General features: G+C 46.3%; 1 protein-coding gene across 2 annotated transcripts in view; it reads left to right on the forward strand.

Moving 5' to 3' along the window:
- LOC138251428 (uncharacterized) overlaps positions 1-17743 on the forward strand; it is a 35084-nt gene extending 17341 nt beyond the window's left edge. For both annotated transcript variants that reach the window (XM_069205649.1, XM_069205650.1), the window contains exon 3: positions 15139-17743. In XM_069205649.1, the coding sequence (XP_069061750.1) occupies positions 15139-17228 (2090 nt within the window). In that variant the 3' untranslated portion in view covers positions 17229-17743. The remainder of the gene's footprint in view (positions 1-15138) is intronic.
- The last annotated feature ends 261 nt before the right edge of the window (positions 17744-18004 follow it).

The raw sequence follows: 18004 nt of genomic DNA on the forward strand, positions 1-18004 counted from the left end.
TGGGACTCCCGTGGGTGCTATCTCTTGCTCTAAGGGCTCTTTGAAGTGCTGAGAGCCCCTTTTTCCTCCCCACACAGAGTTGAGGCCCTCAGGTCCCTCTTGGGTCCAGATAGTGCCTAGTTGATGGAAAACGCGACTTTGCCAGAACCAAGGCTTGTTGGAGGAATCCAGTGCCAAAACTCACCTGCATCCAACTTCACGAGATAGGACATAATTTGCATCACCCTAGGGTTCATTTCTGCAGTCTTTGTCCAACCGGGGACTCTTCTTTTGCACCTTCTTCTGGGTTGGAAGGGGCTCCTGTCATTCCTAGAACTTCTTTTAACTTCTGGACTTGGTCTCCTTCTTTTGCAGGTCTTCAGGTTCAGGAATCCACTGTTTGTTGTTTGCAGGCTTGTTTGGTTCTTGCAATAATCTCAATCACGAGGTGTAGTTTGTCCTAAGGAAAATTGCAGTACTTTACTCCTGCTTTTCTGGGCTCTGGGGTGGGGTAATTTACTTACCTTTACTGTATTCTTACTCTCCCAGCGATTCTCCACACACTACACTTGTCTGGGGAGAATTTGTGATTCGCATTCCGCTTTCTTAGTATATTGTTTGTGTTGCCCAAGACCTATTTTCTCCCATTGCATTCTATAGCATTTCCTATTGTTTGCACTATCCTATGTCTAATTAATTGCCTTATTTTGGTGTCTAGTCTATATATTGTGTATAATACTTATCTCCAGAAGGAGTATTGTCTCTAGGATATTTTTGGTACTGTGTCACCCAAATAAATACCTTTATTTTTGGTAACACTGAGTATTGTCTTTACTTGTGTATACGTACTGTGTAACTATAAGTGGTACTGCAGGAGCTTTGAATGTCTCCTAGTTCAGCCTAAGCTGCTCTGCTATAGCTACCTCAATCAGCCTAAGCTGCTAGAACACTACTACATTTCACTAATAAGGGATAACTGGACCTGGTATAAGGTGTAAGTACCCAAGGTTCCCACTACAAACCAAGCCAGCCTCCTACAGCTGATATCTCCTCAACCAAAAGTCACAATTAGACCCGACGAGAAACCAATGACCACCAGGACAAATGCCACTAGTGTGCCAAGTTTGGTGGCACTGCGCTCTCCAGTGGCCAAGTCATGCCAATACCCCAGGAACCAGTCAGTGGACATCGGAAACCTAGTAAAACAGCTCCCCCTGAGTTGCAACTGCACCAGAAGAAATCCCAGTCAAGGGACTTCAGGAATACCCTGGACCTCCCACCAGAGTTCCCCCGTTGTCCTGCAGGCGACCCTGACCGCGACCGGCATCTGGACCAGAGAGGCATCTTTGCTCACAGCCCTAGGATAAAAAAGTCACCCTGCACCCGGCAACCCTGCGCCCTGCAATGAGGAACCAGCTGTGTTCCAAGGGTCCCTCACCCCTTGCAACCACAACACCACAAGGGGACCCCAAGGCACCACCTTTAAACCTGCCCCTGCAACCCTTTTCCAAGTGGTTGCTCTCAGTGGCTCTACACCTGCTCCAAGAGTCTTTCCAACACTGCTCCCGCCGAACCGGGAGCCACCCGAACTTCTCCTGCTGGCACAGCATGCCCACTGATGACTGCGACCAACCTGACTAAACTGAACTTAGTAAAGCAACTGTATGTTTTTATATGCATTTTTATACATGGCCTTCCATTGATTCCTATGGTGCGTAATTACTCACAGAAAGACTGCATTGATTAAAACTTGAAAAATTCATAACTTAAAAAGTACTTAACCAATTTTTGACTATCTTAATCTAAAAAATTGTATAAAAATCTGAAGTATTTTTATAAATTGATCTCAAGATATTCCTTTGTGTGTGTGTGAGTAGCATGATTGATAGTGTGAGTACAACAAATGCTTTGCACTTCTCAAAGATTAGCCTAACAGCTTGACCAAGCTACCTCAAAAATGAGAGCATTAGTTGATCTACTTTTTGCCTCTGGAAACAAACATGTGGTTGCCTGGACCCCTACACAGTGTACCCAGGTTTGTGCACTACATAGAGGGCCAGCCGCCTACAGATGGATGGAAGGATGGATGACTAACAGAGAGATAGATGGATGGATGGGTAGGTTTGATGGAAAGGTTTGGAGATGGATGGATAGGTTTGATATGGGTGGGCAGATGAACAGAATGGTGAAAGACCGACGGATAGATGAAAGAATGAATGTTTGACAGAATGTAAAGGAGGATGGAAGGATGAAAGGATGAATGGATAGATGGTTGGATGAAATAGACAAGAGAGCTATTCTGGGGAGGTGATGACTTGCTCCATTTGCTTGGTGCCATAAGAGCTTTGGTTCAAAGTGGATCAAAGTGGAGGGTATTTACATTTTCTGGCTACTCCCTTGTGGTATTGTTCACCTCCAGTAGTAGCAGCTCTAAATAATTAGATTTTGTATACATTTTCACATTGTGGTAAGTATACTTCTCAAAGCAGAATGGTTCTATTTTTTCCTTCTAGCGTTGCATTTGTTGATGGAGCTATTTCGATAGCTCATAGTCTGTAGATTATAATTATTTGTCACATTATTAAAACAGCATTAGCGATCACAAATAGTAGATGACATGGTACAAGTTTTATCAAGTACTATGAAATATATTATAGCTTAGTTTTCAATCAAATACTGATCTGTGTTTCCCATATCTCTGTTGTGGCTGTGCTGCAAAAAAAGATCATTGAGAGAAAATGTCCCTTTTTGCTTAGTCACACCCATTTTTTGCTGAATTGTATTGCTGGTTTTTAGACTCTTCTAACTGGGGTAAAGGTGTCCAGTGTCCGGTGTATGTACTCTGACAGCTAAAACATGTAACAAATTGGCTAATCTCTGATTGGCCTAGGCAACCCTTCTATAAGGCCACAGTTTATAATGTGGAAACTACACCAATGGCATGGAAAGGTAAATGTCACCTAAACAGCAGCACAATTTGTGCCATTCACTTACGTGACAAGGAAAACATGGCTTCAGGCCTGTCGTAGTAGCCTGACTACTGCAGTTGAAACCTGCAGTCCGACCTTCCAAAATAACCCTTTAGATAGGGGTAAAACATTCCTTTTAAATATTAATAAATCACCCCTATTTGTCACACAAGGTAGGGTGCATGGTATTTAAAAGTGAGATGTAGAAATTTATTGTCACAAAATCCCTACAGTGACTAGCACCCAAAAGCTATTTCTACTGGAGAAGGCTCTAGCTGCCCTAGAGAAACACTGGAAAGCAATCCTAAAATTGAATTCTGTTAGTTTGGGTTTGGATATTATTTGTAATATTTATTAAAAGCCAAATCCTATGGTGAAGTAGTATTTTAATAAATAATTTGCATTAGCTCTCCAACAGTGGTGCCCAGGCAGTGCTTGGCCTTAATGGGGTGTGAAAACTGCTTCCAGAGCAGGGGGAAGCAATGCTCTGGGAGCGAGGAAGTGTTTTTCTTCCCTTTGCAGAAAGACCAGCTAGAGTAAACCCAGGAACCTTATACACTTGTAAAGGGGATGCCCTTTCACAAGCAGATTTAAGGTATGACCTGGAGAAGGCAAATCATTGTTTCCCCAGCTAGGTTTGCTTCAGTTTGGATAACCACAAGGGAGGAGGCTACTCATTTCCTTATGCACACCTCTGTGCAGGCACACAGGCTCTGCACAAGGGTGAAGGGGTTTACCCTGCTTGGACTTTAGAAGCAACCTGCTCTGTGGGATTGTTTTGTCATAGGACTCCCTTTGTAGTAATGAAACTGGTGTGTTTTGGGGGGCAGTACCACTGAATGTAGGGGACTCAGTCCAATCCCACTCTGAATGTAGGGGACTCAGTCCAATCCCACCCTGTTTGACAGCTGCTGGCCTAACCCCTCTGGCCAGCTAGCAGCATCTCACAGATACCGAAGGTAAAATTGATTTGTGACAGCCTATTGCATGATACTCTTCGACTCCTCAGGGAAGTCGTGGTAAAAACAGATCATAGCCCTTTTTCTCAGTTACACAAGTTTCATACAATCAAAGACAAGCAGAGTCATATCTTGGTTCAACATGATTTATTGAAGCAAATGCATTCTGTATAAAAAAGGCATGAAGTGCAATTATGAGGATGATAAAACACACTATTACAATGGTGACCAGTAACGTGAAACACAGAAACAACCCTGCCATATTTGCCACAATAGAGTATCTAATATTCCTACCCACACTACTGGGTTTCTACCTGAGAGCAGATAGCAGTGTTAGTCCTAATTAGCCAATCTAGTCTGAGGAGGGTAGCCCAAGCCCCAAACCTCTGTTGTAGGTAAACAAGAGGTTGGTTAGTCACCTGGAAATCCCCCCCACCATAGAAGAAGAGGAAGCGCAGACTTACAGCTGAAACTGCATAGGCAACGTGCATCATAAGACGGTGGTCTGACTAGAAATTACCCTCTAAGGATGGTGAGGCAGCGTATTATTTTAAAATAAACATTGTGTTGTTCGGAGAACTGCCCAAATGTGACAACACATCTTTTTTGGTGTAAGGTAGACATTGTACTCTCTGGACTGGCAATACCCAGGTAACTATTGTATGTAGCCTTGGCATGAGCACAGAGTGAAATATCAAGCAAAGCAATGAATAACAAAATTCTACAGAGAACAATAGATAAGAATAATAAGACATTGTCACTAGAATAAAGCCTTGCAAAAATAATAAAGGGAATAAAATGACAAGTGACCCAGTAAAGGGTCTCATGCCTCAGATCTAGAGCCATGTCCCTACATCCCTAACACAATAACCTCACAACAGTTTATAGTAAAGCAAATAGGAACTGCTGAAAAAGTAGGGGTAGGGCTGCCTCTGTGAACTTTGACTCCACTTGTTAGGGAGGTGCTGGAGATACCCCCCATCCACTAGCTGGTGCCGACCTTAAATTTGGCACCCTTCTCAGGACAGCTTCTGGACCTGCAGAAGAACAGAAGAAGAACTGCACCTGCTGCTCAAGATCTATGAGGAGACCTGAAGGGCTGGACCTGTTTCCATTTAAACAGGACAAAGAAGTGGACTTCAGTGGTCATTTGGCAGACCTACTGTGCGGCTACATAGATGCAAAAAACTGCAAGGGAAAGGCTTTTTTCCCTGAAAAGTCCACCTGATCAGTTACAACTGAACCTGGACTGGACCTTTTTGTAGGCTTCTGCTGGAGTGAGTCTTGACCCCGGAGTGCTGTCCCTGATGTTCTGGGACCCTTGGCTGTGTCTAACTGGACTTCTCTTACAATCGCTGAAAAACTGTGCAACTGAGAAAAATTCTGATTTCCAACCGCGGGAGGACCGGTAGTAATCAACCAAGTCAATATGGCCTACGTGCAATTTCACTGGGCAGAAGAGACAAGTTTCTCTGTTTGGAGCAAATACGTTTCAGCAGGCCCCCAGTTAGAAGGAGATGTAGAACTCATTGTTTTATACAGCTTGCAGCCGTGTCAGGAATCTGAGCTCTGAAAAAGAGACTAAGGGCCTGATTTAGATATTGGCGGATGGAATACTCTATCACAAACATGAAGGATATCATGTCCGCCGTATTACAATCTCCATAAGCTATAATGGGATCGTGATACCACAATGGGATATGCCTCATGTTTGTGACAGAGTATTCCCCTCCACCAAGATCTAAATCAGGTCCTAAGTCCAAAGGTAGAAATCTTGACCAGGAACAGAGGTATTCCCTGGGTGCAAAATTTAACATTCTTGCTCTGACCTATTGCCGCTAAAACCAACAGCTTCAGTGGTATCTTGCTTAATGTCTGTTAAGAGGGAGGGAGGGACTTCCCCAGGTGGAGGATTTTTACTTCAATTTCAGAGGTTAACTCAGAAGATAAAATGGTTAACAGGCAAAAATCTGCTTGGTGTATCCAACCTACGTTTCCTCACGGTCAGCCTGAAAATGTACCTAGGTACTGGTCACATGCTAACAGTACCTTCTATTAGCACTTTGCTTTTTCTAGGTGATTTCTGTTAAAAAATTAAAAATGTATGTCTGTAGTTCGACAGATTGTATTTTTATATTTGTATGTATTTTAATTTAGTACACTGTACTATATTTTTATAAATTGGAGTAGGAATTTTATTGAGCTGTGTTTTTTACTTTTTAACTGTTTTAGTATTTCTAAGCCCGTCTGTTCAGTGACATAGGGACCAGGGGCTGAGGGCAGGTTTAAATTATTGAAACCCAGAGCCAGATTTATGAAGGGATTGCGCCATGCTTGCCCCATGCAATGTGGTACTTGCATGGGGCAAAGCACTAAGGCCCATATTTATGGTTTTGCCGCTAATGCAGTTTTGAGCCAAAAATATTAATGCCGGCAAATGCCATTCCTTAGGGCCATCTTAATGCCATATTTATACAATGGCGCAAGATGGCACTAAGGAATAGCTAGCGTCTGGAAAAAAGACGCAAGCTGGGCAGGGATGGCATTAGGGAGTATACGCTAGTAGGTCAGAAAGGACATTAGGCTGGTTAGCAGCAAAATATATGCCGCTAACCAGCCTAGTGTCATTTTCTGACGCACAAGCAGCCACAAACATGACTAGACAGGAGTCATGCCCACCACCCCAATGGCCAACACAGGTGACCAGTGTCCCCTGGGCAAGGCCATTAGACCCAGTGCCAGTCAGAGGGCCCCATGCCAGGGGCCCCCAATGGCACACCTAAAAATTATAAAAAATACTTAGCACTACTTGCCTGGGATGGGGTCCCTCATCCTGTGGTGTCCTTCTGGTGTGGGTGTTCCTGGAACTTGGGGTGGGCATCTGTGGGCCCATTCCATGGTGTTTGACCATGTAAATGGGTCCACAGCCACTCTAATGCCTGGTCTGACCCAGGCGTTAGATAATGACGCTAAGCAGGCTTAACACCATTATCTGGGCCCGCCTACTCCTTGCGCGTGGTCTCTGCGCTGGAGTATAGATATGACGGGAGGGGGGGTAGAGTCATTTTGAGGATGGGAACGCCTACCTTGCATCTCATTGACGCAAGGTGGTTTGGCGCATCCTAGAAATAGCTCTAAGCCCAATATTTTGACGCTAGATGTGTCTAGCGTCAAAGTATAAATATGGTGTTAGGTTTGCGTCATTTTAGCATCAAAATAAATCACTCTAAAATGGCGCAAGTAGAGTATAAATATGACCCCAAGTCGTATTTTTGAAGCCACACAAAGCCACTATGCGTGGTTTTGAATGGCTTCACAAATATGGAGTAAGGCAAGGCAGCACAAATTGCTGCATTGCTTTACTCTGCTCAAGGGAGGCGTTCCATTGTAGTTGCCAGGGTGTTTCCATGCATCTCCCATGGTTTTTGATGCATTCCCATATTTACCAACGCTGGTCAACCTGGGAATGCACCAAAATCTCATGCCTACCCTGGTGAGGTGTTACAAGAAGAAATATCTTTATTTCCCCTTGTTATTTTCATTTATATGTGTGCTGCATTCTCCAACACAGAACAGGAGGACAGACCCTCTCGGGAAAATTGTGCAGGAAGTTGAACCTTGAGGCACAAAAACAATCCTGCATGCAATGCAGTCAACCTTGCACCATGGTGCAAGGGTTCCTGCATTGGCGCTAGGCAGCCAAAAGGGCGCCAGTGCAGGGTGAAAGGACGGGAATGCGCTTATTGGTTAAATACAGCACATTCCTGCCCTTTCCCTGTGATGCAGGGCAGTGCAGCAAGGTGACTTTCTGTGCTGCCCTGCACCAGATTTTTATAAATATGGGCCCTGGTGTTTTACTGAACAAGCTGGTGACTTTATTACTTATGGTGGACTACCATCCACACCAGCAGCCGCGGCCCGTCATTTGGGGCTGAGGGGCCAAGCCCCCTCACTTTTTGCCCCTTATGAAGAGTGCCTGTGAGGCTGAGCAATGGTCAAACTGACAGACACTCTTCATTTTCAGATCAGGCAGTCAGGAACGAGACCTGCGCTTTTTGCACAGGCTCTTGGCTGCCTGAGCTGAACTGTGCTGGGCTGAAGAGGTCGCAGATCCTATGGGCGTGACCTCCTCAGATCAGCAAAGGTGCCTCAAGGCCCTCCCCCTCAGTGACGAGGGGAATCGTCACCCATTGACTCTGACCTGGGTGCTTCAGTTTAAAGCCCTGGAGCGCCCAGGGTGAGTGCCAATCAGTGACACCTTGTCACAGAGTGGGGTGGGGTCAGCAGTCTCACTGATCCCATCTCGCTCTGTGACGAAGTTGGGACTGCTGCCTTCCCTCGTTGGCTGACAAAAAGAGGGAAGGCGACAGTCCCAACGCTACTGGGACCTTCGAGGCAGAGCTAAAGGTTAGCGTGTGTGTGTTTTTAAATGAATGGTTCATGCTGGAATGTTTAAAAATTTGATAATGAGTGTTGTGAATGGGTGTGTGTGTGTGCGCATGTGTGAATGAATGAGTGTAAGTGTGAGTGTGCTTCCTCCCAACTTATCCTCCCTCCTAAAATTACCAGCCGCCACTGCACACCAATTAATAATTAACTTTCTTATAGTGATGGTGTAAAACTGATGTTGATGCCATAATGCAGACATAGATGCAGCAGTGAAAACAGCAGATGTGATACCTAGGCTGCTCCAATAACCCTTTTTTTCCAAAATTTCTCCCCTGTGATATTCTTAGTGATCATATTCTTAAGACGCTTTGACACACTGTTGATAGGTAGCATGCACATAGAATAATTAGCTATTTTATTTGTTTGTAGTACATTCCTTCTGTTATCTATCCATCTGTATTGCAATAAAGTAAAATATCCCTTGGAGTTGAATACAAATCATTTGAGAATTAACTTTAGGGAAAACAAAGTAATGCATTTGGGCTGCTAGCAACCTGATGGAAGATCAGAGGTTCCTACTGTAGAAAACTTCAGCAGAGCTATCCTTCCTTGGCCAGCTCACTGTCAAACAATTGTTGAGAATATTCACTAGCACTGAGTTGGAAGTACATACGTAAGAATTCCTTGGGTGCCTATCGTACCTGACCTCACGAATATTCCCACCTTCGGGAATCATTTGTGATTACACTGTGCACAGATCCGTCTGCTTTCAACCACTAATGACTTATTTCATCTCATTCCATTCCTTAGGGTGTGAGGTGAGTCCATGGCCAGGGCACAAACTACTAGGCTTATAAGGCTTCATGTTAACCCAATGGATCTACCCAGATTTAACTTCTTCCACCTTTCACCTATCTCTTTAATACCCTAATAAACATAAATACCCTTCAGATGGGGGGGGGGGATTCCTTGTATGTGATGCTCAGGTTACTAATGGGAATGTTGTTAAAGTTAAAGAGGACAGAGAGAAAGAGAGTGAAGTTAGGCAATTCCACCACACGTTCCATACTTCATGATGATGTGCCAAGCTCTACGAACCCCAAAACCCAAAAGAAAACAAACAACACTGAAACTCCTCTGCCATCTGTCTGCTTTACTGCTTACATAAGGGCTGATTGCAAAACCCCAGCAGTAAATCCACTTGACTGTGACCGTGCCCTTCCTCCTTTGAACAAGCAATAATGAGCCATGTGCAGTCATATGGGCCTTACAGACCGTAATGGAGACTAACTATGAGGAAATGAGGGCCTTATTTAGATCTCGGCGGGTGGGTTACTCTGTCGCAACGATAAGGGATATCCCGTCCGCAAAAATATAAATACTATATGGTATAATTTTGTTTAGATTTCAAGCAGACGGGATATCTGTCACTGTTGTTGATCTAAGTCAGCCTTGTGTTTTTCCGTGTTAGGTTCAGCATGATTTTGTCATTTACAGTCCATTGACACTCATATATTTCACCTGCCTTGAGCAGGTGGTAAATGAGAGTGGAAGTGGCAGTGATGGCTTGCGGGAACGGGCTTGCCAGGGGATGCCCAGTTTTGTAAAATGATGATGCTTCTCATGTCAGGGAGAGTGGAGTGCTCTAAGCCCAGGGCCTGTGCTTCTTTTCCTATGTGGGTACTATTTCTACCCCTATCATTCATGCTGTGATGTGCAAAACATTGTAAGGAGGTAGTCTAGTAGTTGGCCAAGGTTGCAGGCTTGAGGAAGGTGGGGAAGAGAGGCCAAGCTGGAGCATCTGTAGTCCAGAGGGACTATTGTTTTCCCTTGTCAAGCTCGCAAAGCTTAGTTGTGTCCCCTGACCTGTTTTGGCCAGGTGAAACACTCCCCGCGTGCACAGCACCACTGAGCCGTGCCCGTGTCTCCCCCTCCCCGCACTCGCTGCTCCAAGGGATCGAGGCCCTCCTGGGCCCGATCCGCCCTGGTGCCTGGTGAGCGCTAGAGTGCTTTTCTGTTTCTTTGTTTCTCTGTCCATCTTTGTCGATCTTTGGCAATCTTTGTCTATCTTTCTTGCATTCTTGCATTCCTTGTTCTGTTTTTTTCAGCTTTTTCACTTTTTGTCACTTTTCACTTTTTCTGCCCACTGCTCCCCGTATTGCGCCTTTTTTTCCGCTCTCTCTCCGCTCCCCTAATGGGACCTGCTCGACACCACCACCCCGACGTAGCCTTCCTGACCGAAACATGGTGGAACAACTCCTCAGCGCCTGACATCGCCATAGCCGTTCCAGACGGGTACAAGATCTCCCACAGAGACCGCATCAACGGAACCGGAGGAGGCATAGCCATCATCCACAAGGCCACCCTCGAAGTCCACACCCACTTGGACGACTCCCTCAACTCCGCCGAACTCCTACACTTTCAAATCCACACCAACCCCAACACCACCCTCAGAGGAACGCTCGTCTACAGACCTCCTGGACCCAGGGCACTGTTCAGTAACACCATCACCGACCTTGCAGGCACCCACTCACTCGCCTCCATGGATTACATCCTCCTCGGGGACCTAAATTTCCACCTCAGAAACAATAACGACGTCAACTCTACCACCCTAATTAACCAACTCGTCAACCTTGGCCTCAGACAGCTTGTCGATGCACCAACCCACGCCGCAGGTCACACTCTAGACCCCATCTTATCTTCTCCACAAGCGACCACATCACCTTCAACCGCACCACCGAACTCTACTGGACCGACCACCACTGCATCCACTTCACCTTCAAGAAACAAACCAAACACCACCACACCGAGCGACCACCCCGTCGATGCTGGAGCAAAGTCACCGAAGATCAGCTGACCAACGCCCACAACCTCAGGCTATGGATCAACGACTGCGCCAACTGCCTCGCACCACTCATAAAGCCCTCCAACAACCAAACCAATAAGAAAGCCACCTGGTTCACCAACGACCTCCAAGCCTCCAAACGCAACTGCCGTAACCTCAAGAAGAAATGGCTCCACGAACACACACCTGACAGCCACACAGCACTCAAGAATGCCACATGCAGACATCACCAACTCCTCAGGCTAGCAAAAAGATCCTCCTTCAAAACCCGCCTGGAAAACAACCCTCACAACTGCAAAGAACTCTTCAACATTGTGAAGGAGCTCTCCAACCCCAGCGCCACCGTCAACGACATCCCTTCCTCCCAAGAACTGTGCGACACCCTAGCCACCACTTTCCACCGAAAGATCGCTGACATCCACAACAGCTTCAACACCCCTACTACCTCAAACACGCCAGTCTCCCCTCCACGAACTCCACCCGCACCAACAGCCTGACCTCCTGGACCAGCATCAACAAAGACGAGACTCGCAAGACCATGAATTCCATCCACTCTGGATCACCGTCAGACCTGTGCCCACACCACATACACAACAAAGCAGACACAGCCATTGCACCACACCTACAGAAGGTCATCAACATCTCCTTCGAAACAGCAAGATTCCCGGAAAGCTGGAAACCCGCCGAAATCAACGCTCTACTCAAAAAACCGAAGGCGGACCCCAAAGACCTTAAGAATTTCCAGCCCATCTCCCTGCTCCCATTCCCGGCGAAGGTCATTGAGAAAATCGTCAACACACAACTTACCCGATACCTCGAAGACACCAACATCCTCGACCCCTCCCAGTCCGGATTCAGACAGAACCACAGCACCGAGACCGCTCTCCTCGCCACCACAGACGACATCAGAAGCCAACTCGACAATGGAGAAACATCAGCCCTCATCCTCCTAGACCTGTCAGCCGCCTTCGACACAGTCTGCCACCACACTCTGAAAATCCGTCTCCACGAAGCAGAGATCCAAGAGAAAGCCCTTGACTGGACCACATCCTTCCTCTCCGGCAGAACCCAGAGAATCCGCCTCCCCCCTTTCCAATCCGAAGCCACCAACATCATCTGCGGTGTACCCCAGGGCTCAGCCCGACGCTGTTCAACATCTACATGGCCCCCCTCACGCAAGTGGCCCGCCAACACAACCTCAGCATCATCTCCTATGCTGACGACACCCAACCCAACTCATCCTCTCCCTCACCAAGGACCCACACACCGCCAAAACCAACCTCCACGAGGGCATGAAGGCCGTCGCCGACTGGATCAGAGGCAGCCGGCTGAAACTGAACTCGGACAAAATGGAGGTCCTCATCCTTGGGCCCACCCCCTCCGCCTGGGACGACTCGTGGTAGCCAGCCTTGCTGGGAACCCCACCAACAGACCACGCACGCAACCTTGGCTTTATCCTCGACTCATCCCTCTCCATGTCACAACAGGTCAACGCCATCTCCTCCTCCTGCTACAACACCCTCCGCATGCTTCGCAGGATCTACAAATGAATCCCAACCGAAACAAGAAAAACAGTAACACAGGCCCTTGTCAGCAGCAGGCTCGACTACGGCAACGTACTCTACGCAGGCATCCCGTCCAAACACCTGTAACGCCTCCAACGCATCCAAAATGCCTCCACCTGACTCATCCTCAACGTACCCCGACGCAGCCACATGACCCCCCACCTGAGAGACCTGCACTGGCTCCCCTTCGACAAGAGGATCACCTTCAAGCTCCTCCCCAACGCACACAAAGCACTCCACAACACCGGACCAGCCTACCTGAACAACAGACTCAGCTTCTACACGCCCACCCGACAACTCCGCTCTTCCAACCTCGCCCTCGCCTCCATCCCACGCATCTGACGCAAATCATCCGGCGGTAGATCTTTCTCCTACCTCGCTGCAAAGACCTGGAATACCCTCCCTCCCGACCTAAGAAAGATCCAGGACCTGCTCACCTTCAGAAGACACCTCAAGATCTGGCTCTTCGAGCAGTAGCAGCACCCCCCCCCTTTTTTTATCCCCAGCGCCTTGAGACCCTCACGGGTATGTAGTGCGCTTTATAAGTGTATTGATTGATTCATTGATTGATTGAGTTGGAGATGAAGCAGCATCTCTGCTCAGAGATACTCCAATGACTGACTCGTGTTCAGGTCCATTGTGGTATGGTACTATGAAGGTCTACAGTGACCTTGGGTCTGTGTGAGATTTTGCCGGATGGGTTATTCCATCACAAAGGTGACAGATAGCCCGTACAACAGAATATAAATCCAATTATAACCTATGGGATTTATATTTCATCTGACGGACTATCCATCACCGTTGTGACAGAGTAAACCGTCTGCCGAAACCTTGTCAATCTGATTTTTTAGATTATGTTACGTGACATTACATTATGCAATGCTATGTTACATAGATTTGAAAAACTCTCTCTTGTGGGTGGCAGGTCATTCTACACTTTAGGAGCGATGCAGAAGAAGGCTTAACTGCTGGATCTGGTTTTCCAAGAACATCAGATGTGTGCAAGTAGGAGTCTGGTTGAGCAAAGGTATCTGAAAGTACACCCGACTGCTGATGTATGCTGGGCCAGAGTTATGTAGTGTTTAGACCATGTGGGAGAGGAGTTTGAATTGTGTTTGTTTGCGTCTAGGTAGCAAGTGTAGCTCCTTGAGGTGAGGGCAGTTATTTGCATGGTGTGTGAGATTTAGAGTGATTCTGACCTCCATGTGCTAATTGATCTGCAGCCTTCTGGTGAGGTCTTTGTTGATCCCAGTTTACAGGGTTTTTCCATAGTCCAGGTTTAGGATGATGATGGTATGAATGACGGTTTTCGGGATGTTTGGTTTGGAAGTATGGGAAAGTGATGGTCTTGACTTGGGTGGTCATCTCGTCTTTGCAGACTATGATCATCCAGAGGATTTTTGCCTGGGTTGTGAGAGTGGAAGTTGGACTTAGGCCTGTCGAACATCAGGTGTAGTTCCACAGTGAGTTGCTCGACCCGAAGATTACAACTTTGGTCTTGTTGTGTATTGTTGGTATAGGAGAGGACGTTGATATTGTGAGAGCCGATGATGCTGGTCAGAGGGATTATGTAAGCGTTCAAGAGGGCCGGACTGAGGGAGGCTCTTTGTGGGACTCCGCATATGTGATCACTGGCGTCTGAGGTAAAGGGTGCTAGGCTGACTAACTCTATCCTGCCAGTCAGGAAGGAGCAGGTTCAGCATTTCTTATTGGCATTTTTGTCATGTTATAAATTTCACATTGTACTTTAAAATATTATATCACACTGGGTGATGAAGTGTGCATACAACAACCTAGTAAAACCCACCTAGTAAAACCTACAGTACGTAACATATATTGTATATGTATTGACAAAAATGGCTTTTTATTGAATTAATTTCAAAGTTCATGTAAATCCTTTTGATTAACACATTGTATAGCCCTCAAAAGTACTCAAAAGTTCTTACAGTTGACTGAACATTTCTTGTATGATGTTTTGAAACAAGCCTCTCTTTGTATGGAACATAAGCCTTATCTAAATAAAGCTAAATAAAGAAATGGAATATAAACTAAGGAAGTATGATATCAGAGAGAGGGCATTGGTTGGCAGCTCCCACTGGACGGGATCAGAACTCTTGACATCTGGTAGAGGTGACCCTTCTCCTTCATTGTTCCTCAAAGAATTCACAGGTATTGTCTCCTCTCTGCCCTATCATTAAATTGGGTAGAAGCGGGCCACAGATTTAACTTTCAAAATGGGAGGATGAACTTTGTGTAAGATGCTCTACTGGCACGTCTGGTTGTGTCTACTAACAAAGCAGCATGTACAGAAAGTTAGGTGTACAGAGATATAAGGCAGCCTCAGTGAGTCTTACCTTTGCCACTTGTCAAACTTTTTTGTTAATTTATATTTTACCTTCCTCAACATATTTATAAAACTGTATTATCTCTAGGACGCAGGAGAGAAGTGGACTGTACATCAACAGCTGCTAATCTCGATGATGCAGTTAGAAGTGTCAGCAAAGCCCAGGACGTGAGGCTGGATACTGAGCTGATGATGAAACCCTACGCCAACTGGGAAGAGTTCCTGATGCCCGCCCCCATCTCCATCGCTATCCTAGGAGAGCTGGCAGCCATTTCATCAGCTGGAGGGGACTTCTCTATCAACCTGAATCCACCAAAAGGTGGCTTCCAGTTAATGAAATACCCAGATTCCTTTGCTGCATCCTTAATGCAGGTTTGTAATTCAGCCTGGTTTGCCTTCAACACAGCAAACAAAAACATGGACCAGATCAGGCTCCTCTCAGGTTTCATCCCGAGGGCCAATGCAGAAATTGTTAAGATTCTGTTCATGCCGACTGTCACTGTTAATGCCCTCCTCCCAAAGAAGCTGAACAGTTTGCTCCGTGTGTCCAAGGAGTGCACGTCCTTAGCTCAGTCTGTGGAGGGAAGCTTTAATGAGACAATATATCTAATCCAGGAGGTGCTTGAAGCTTGTGTGAACTCCAAGAAGGGCTACGAGAACAAGCTGACCGATGTGAAGATCGCACTGGAGCAGCTCACCATGAGAGAAGCATCCACAGTGAAATCTTTACAGATGGCCGAAGCATTTAAGAGTGCTACTGAAACCCAACTAAATAATTCAATAAACTCCTACAAGGATGCAATGGACAAATTGCCCTCTGTGATGGAAACTGTTGGTGCTGATATTCTAGGAAGCATTCTTAACCCGCCATCTTTCACTGGAAACAAAGCTGTAAAACAAGAGTCAGAGGCAGATGGTCCTGCAGATGGTAATGGTGACAAGGATGATGTGAAGTCCTACACTTGCACCAGCAAAGTCTGTGCCACATCCAATCAGGTGACATCACTTGCAAACAGTCTTTACAATGTCGTAGACAGTAAAAAGGAAACCATTACCATGAAAATGGTTTATAATGAGAGAGACCATACAATCACAACAGACTATCAGAAAAAGCATTTATTGGGCTTACAAAAGGATATAAATGATGAAGGCACATGTAAAGCAAAAAAACAAATGGATCATTTTCTGCAAAGTGGCATTGCTATTTGTGAGGCCTTGCAGAGAGCAGCCACATCTGAGTCGTTGGATGAGAAGCACTTGAAGCTCATTGCTGAAAAGATAAGATCCCTAAGGGACATCTCATTAAGCATCGATTCATATTGTAAAAAAGTGACGGATGCCCCTCCTATGCAGATAAGGCCCCCAAATCTGTCTGCAGCTGCAAGCAGTGGCGGGATTGGATCTCAGGCTGCACAGATGGCCTGGGCCAGAGTGGAACAGGCCAGACTACAATTAAACAATACCCAGGTCATGTATATGAAGACATTTGAGAATCTCAAAAAAGAAAACAGAATTCTAACAGAAATCCTGGTAGAAATGAGGAGCCACAAGCTGGACAAGATTGATTTTGACACAGCCAAGAACATGCTCATTAAAGGTTTGGATGCTCTGTCAAAACTCAAGGAGCAGTGGGAGAAGATGATATACTTCTTCCAGATGATATCCAGCCTCATTGAGTCCTGCCTTGTGAAGTCTGTCAATGACTTAGTGGAATCTGCCCAATCGGTGCAGAGCATTACCGGTTATTCTGCGGATGCCTTCGTGAAAGACATGTTATTCATGCGGGTATCCCATGCAAGCAACATAGGCTACCTGGTCAACATGATATCAAGTACTTACTATGAAGTGTCTGAACGCTACCTGATGGACCGTGTGAGTGCTTTAGGAATATTCCTCACCATGAATCCCTCAAACCCAGAGTTCAATCTAGAGCGCCTGAAGTTACAAACTGGCTGCAAAGATGCTCAAACAGCAATCCAGAACTTGGTAATTTCAAAGAAAAAAGAGTTTGACATGAGTCTAGAGGCACGAGTCGAAGTAATCAATTGCCAGCTGGGAGCAGCAATTCCACCCATGTCAGAAGCAGAAAGGAAGAGCATTAGTGAGGCTGTACTGGCAGGGGCAAGTGCTGCTGGAAATTCCAGAAATAACAATCTAAACATGGATGACTTTTTTTAGTTTTTCTAGCACATTTTGTTCTATTCATGCTTATTTTATCATTCTTCGCTTAGACAGGTATGATTTGGAGTTAGAGGGTAAGGGCTGTTTGTTGAGGATATTTGGTGTGTGTAGTTTTTTTAACTAAATGTATGTTGTACATTATCTGAAATTGTGATGGAACCGCAGGCAATCATCACACAATGCTGATCCACTTACATATGATATCTGACCTGGAACTCAAAGGTATTACCAATAGTCAGGTTAGTCAATTTTAAGTCAATAACAATTATTTGATGACATAAAACAGGAGGTGTCTGGGCACCGGCTACATGTCCTGTAATGCTACCTACAAAAAAATAAACATTTAAGTTCAACCTAAATGAGGAAGGTACTTAGGGGGTCATTCTGACCCCGGCGGTCAGAGACCGCCGGGGCCAGGGTCGGCGGGAGCACCGCCGACAGGCCGGCGGTGCCCCGCAGGGCATTCTGACCGCGGCGGTTCAGCCGCGGTCAGATGCGGAAAACCGGCGGTCTCCCGCCGGTTTTCCGCTGCCCTTGTGAATCCTCCATGGCAGCGGAGCGCGCTCCGCCGCCATGGGGATTCTGACACCCGCCATCCGCCATCCGCCATCCTGTTCCTGGCGGGTCTCCCGCCAGGAACAGGATGGCGATAGGGGGTGCCGCGGGGCCCCTGGGGGCCCCTGCAGTGCCCATGCCAATTGCATGGGCACTGCAGGGGCCCCCGTAAGAGGGCCCCACTTTGTATTTCAGTGTCTGCTATGCAGACACTGAAA

Source organism: Pleurodeles waltl, chromosome 1_2 (assembly GCF_031143425.1).
Source record: "Pleurodeles waltl isolate 20211129_DDA chromosome 1_2, aPleWal1.hap1.20221129, whole genome shotgun sequence".
NCBI lineage: Eukaryota > Metazoa > Chordata > Amphibia > Caudata > Salamandridae > Pleurodeles > Pleurodeles waltl.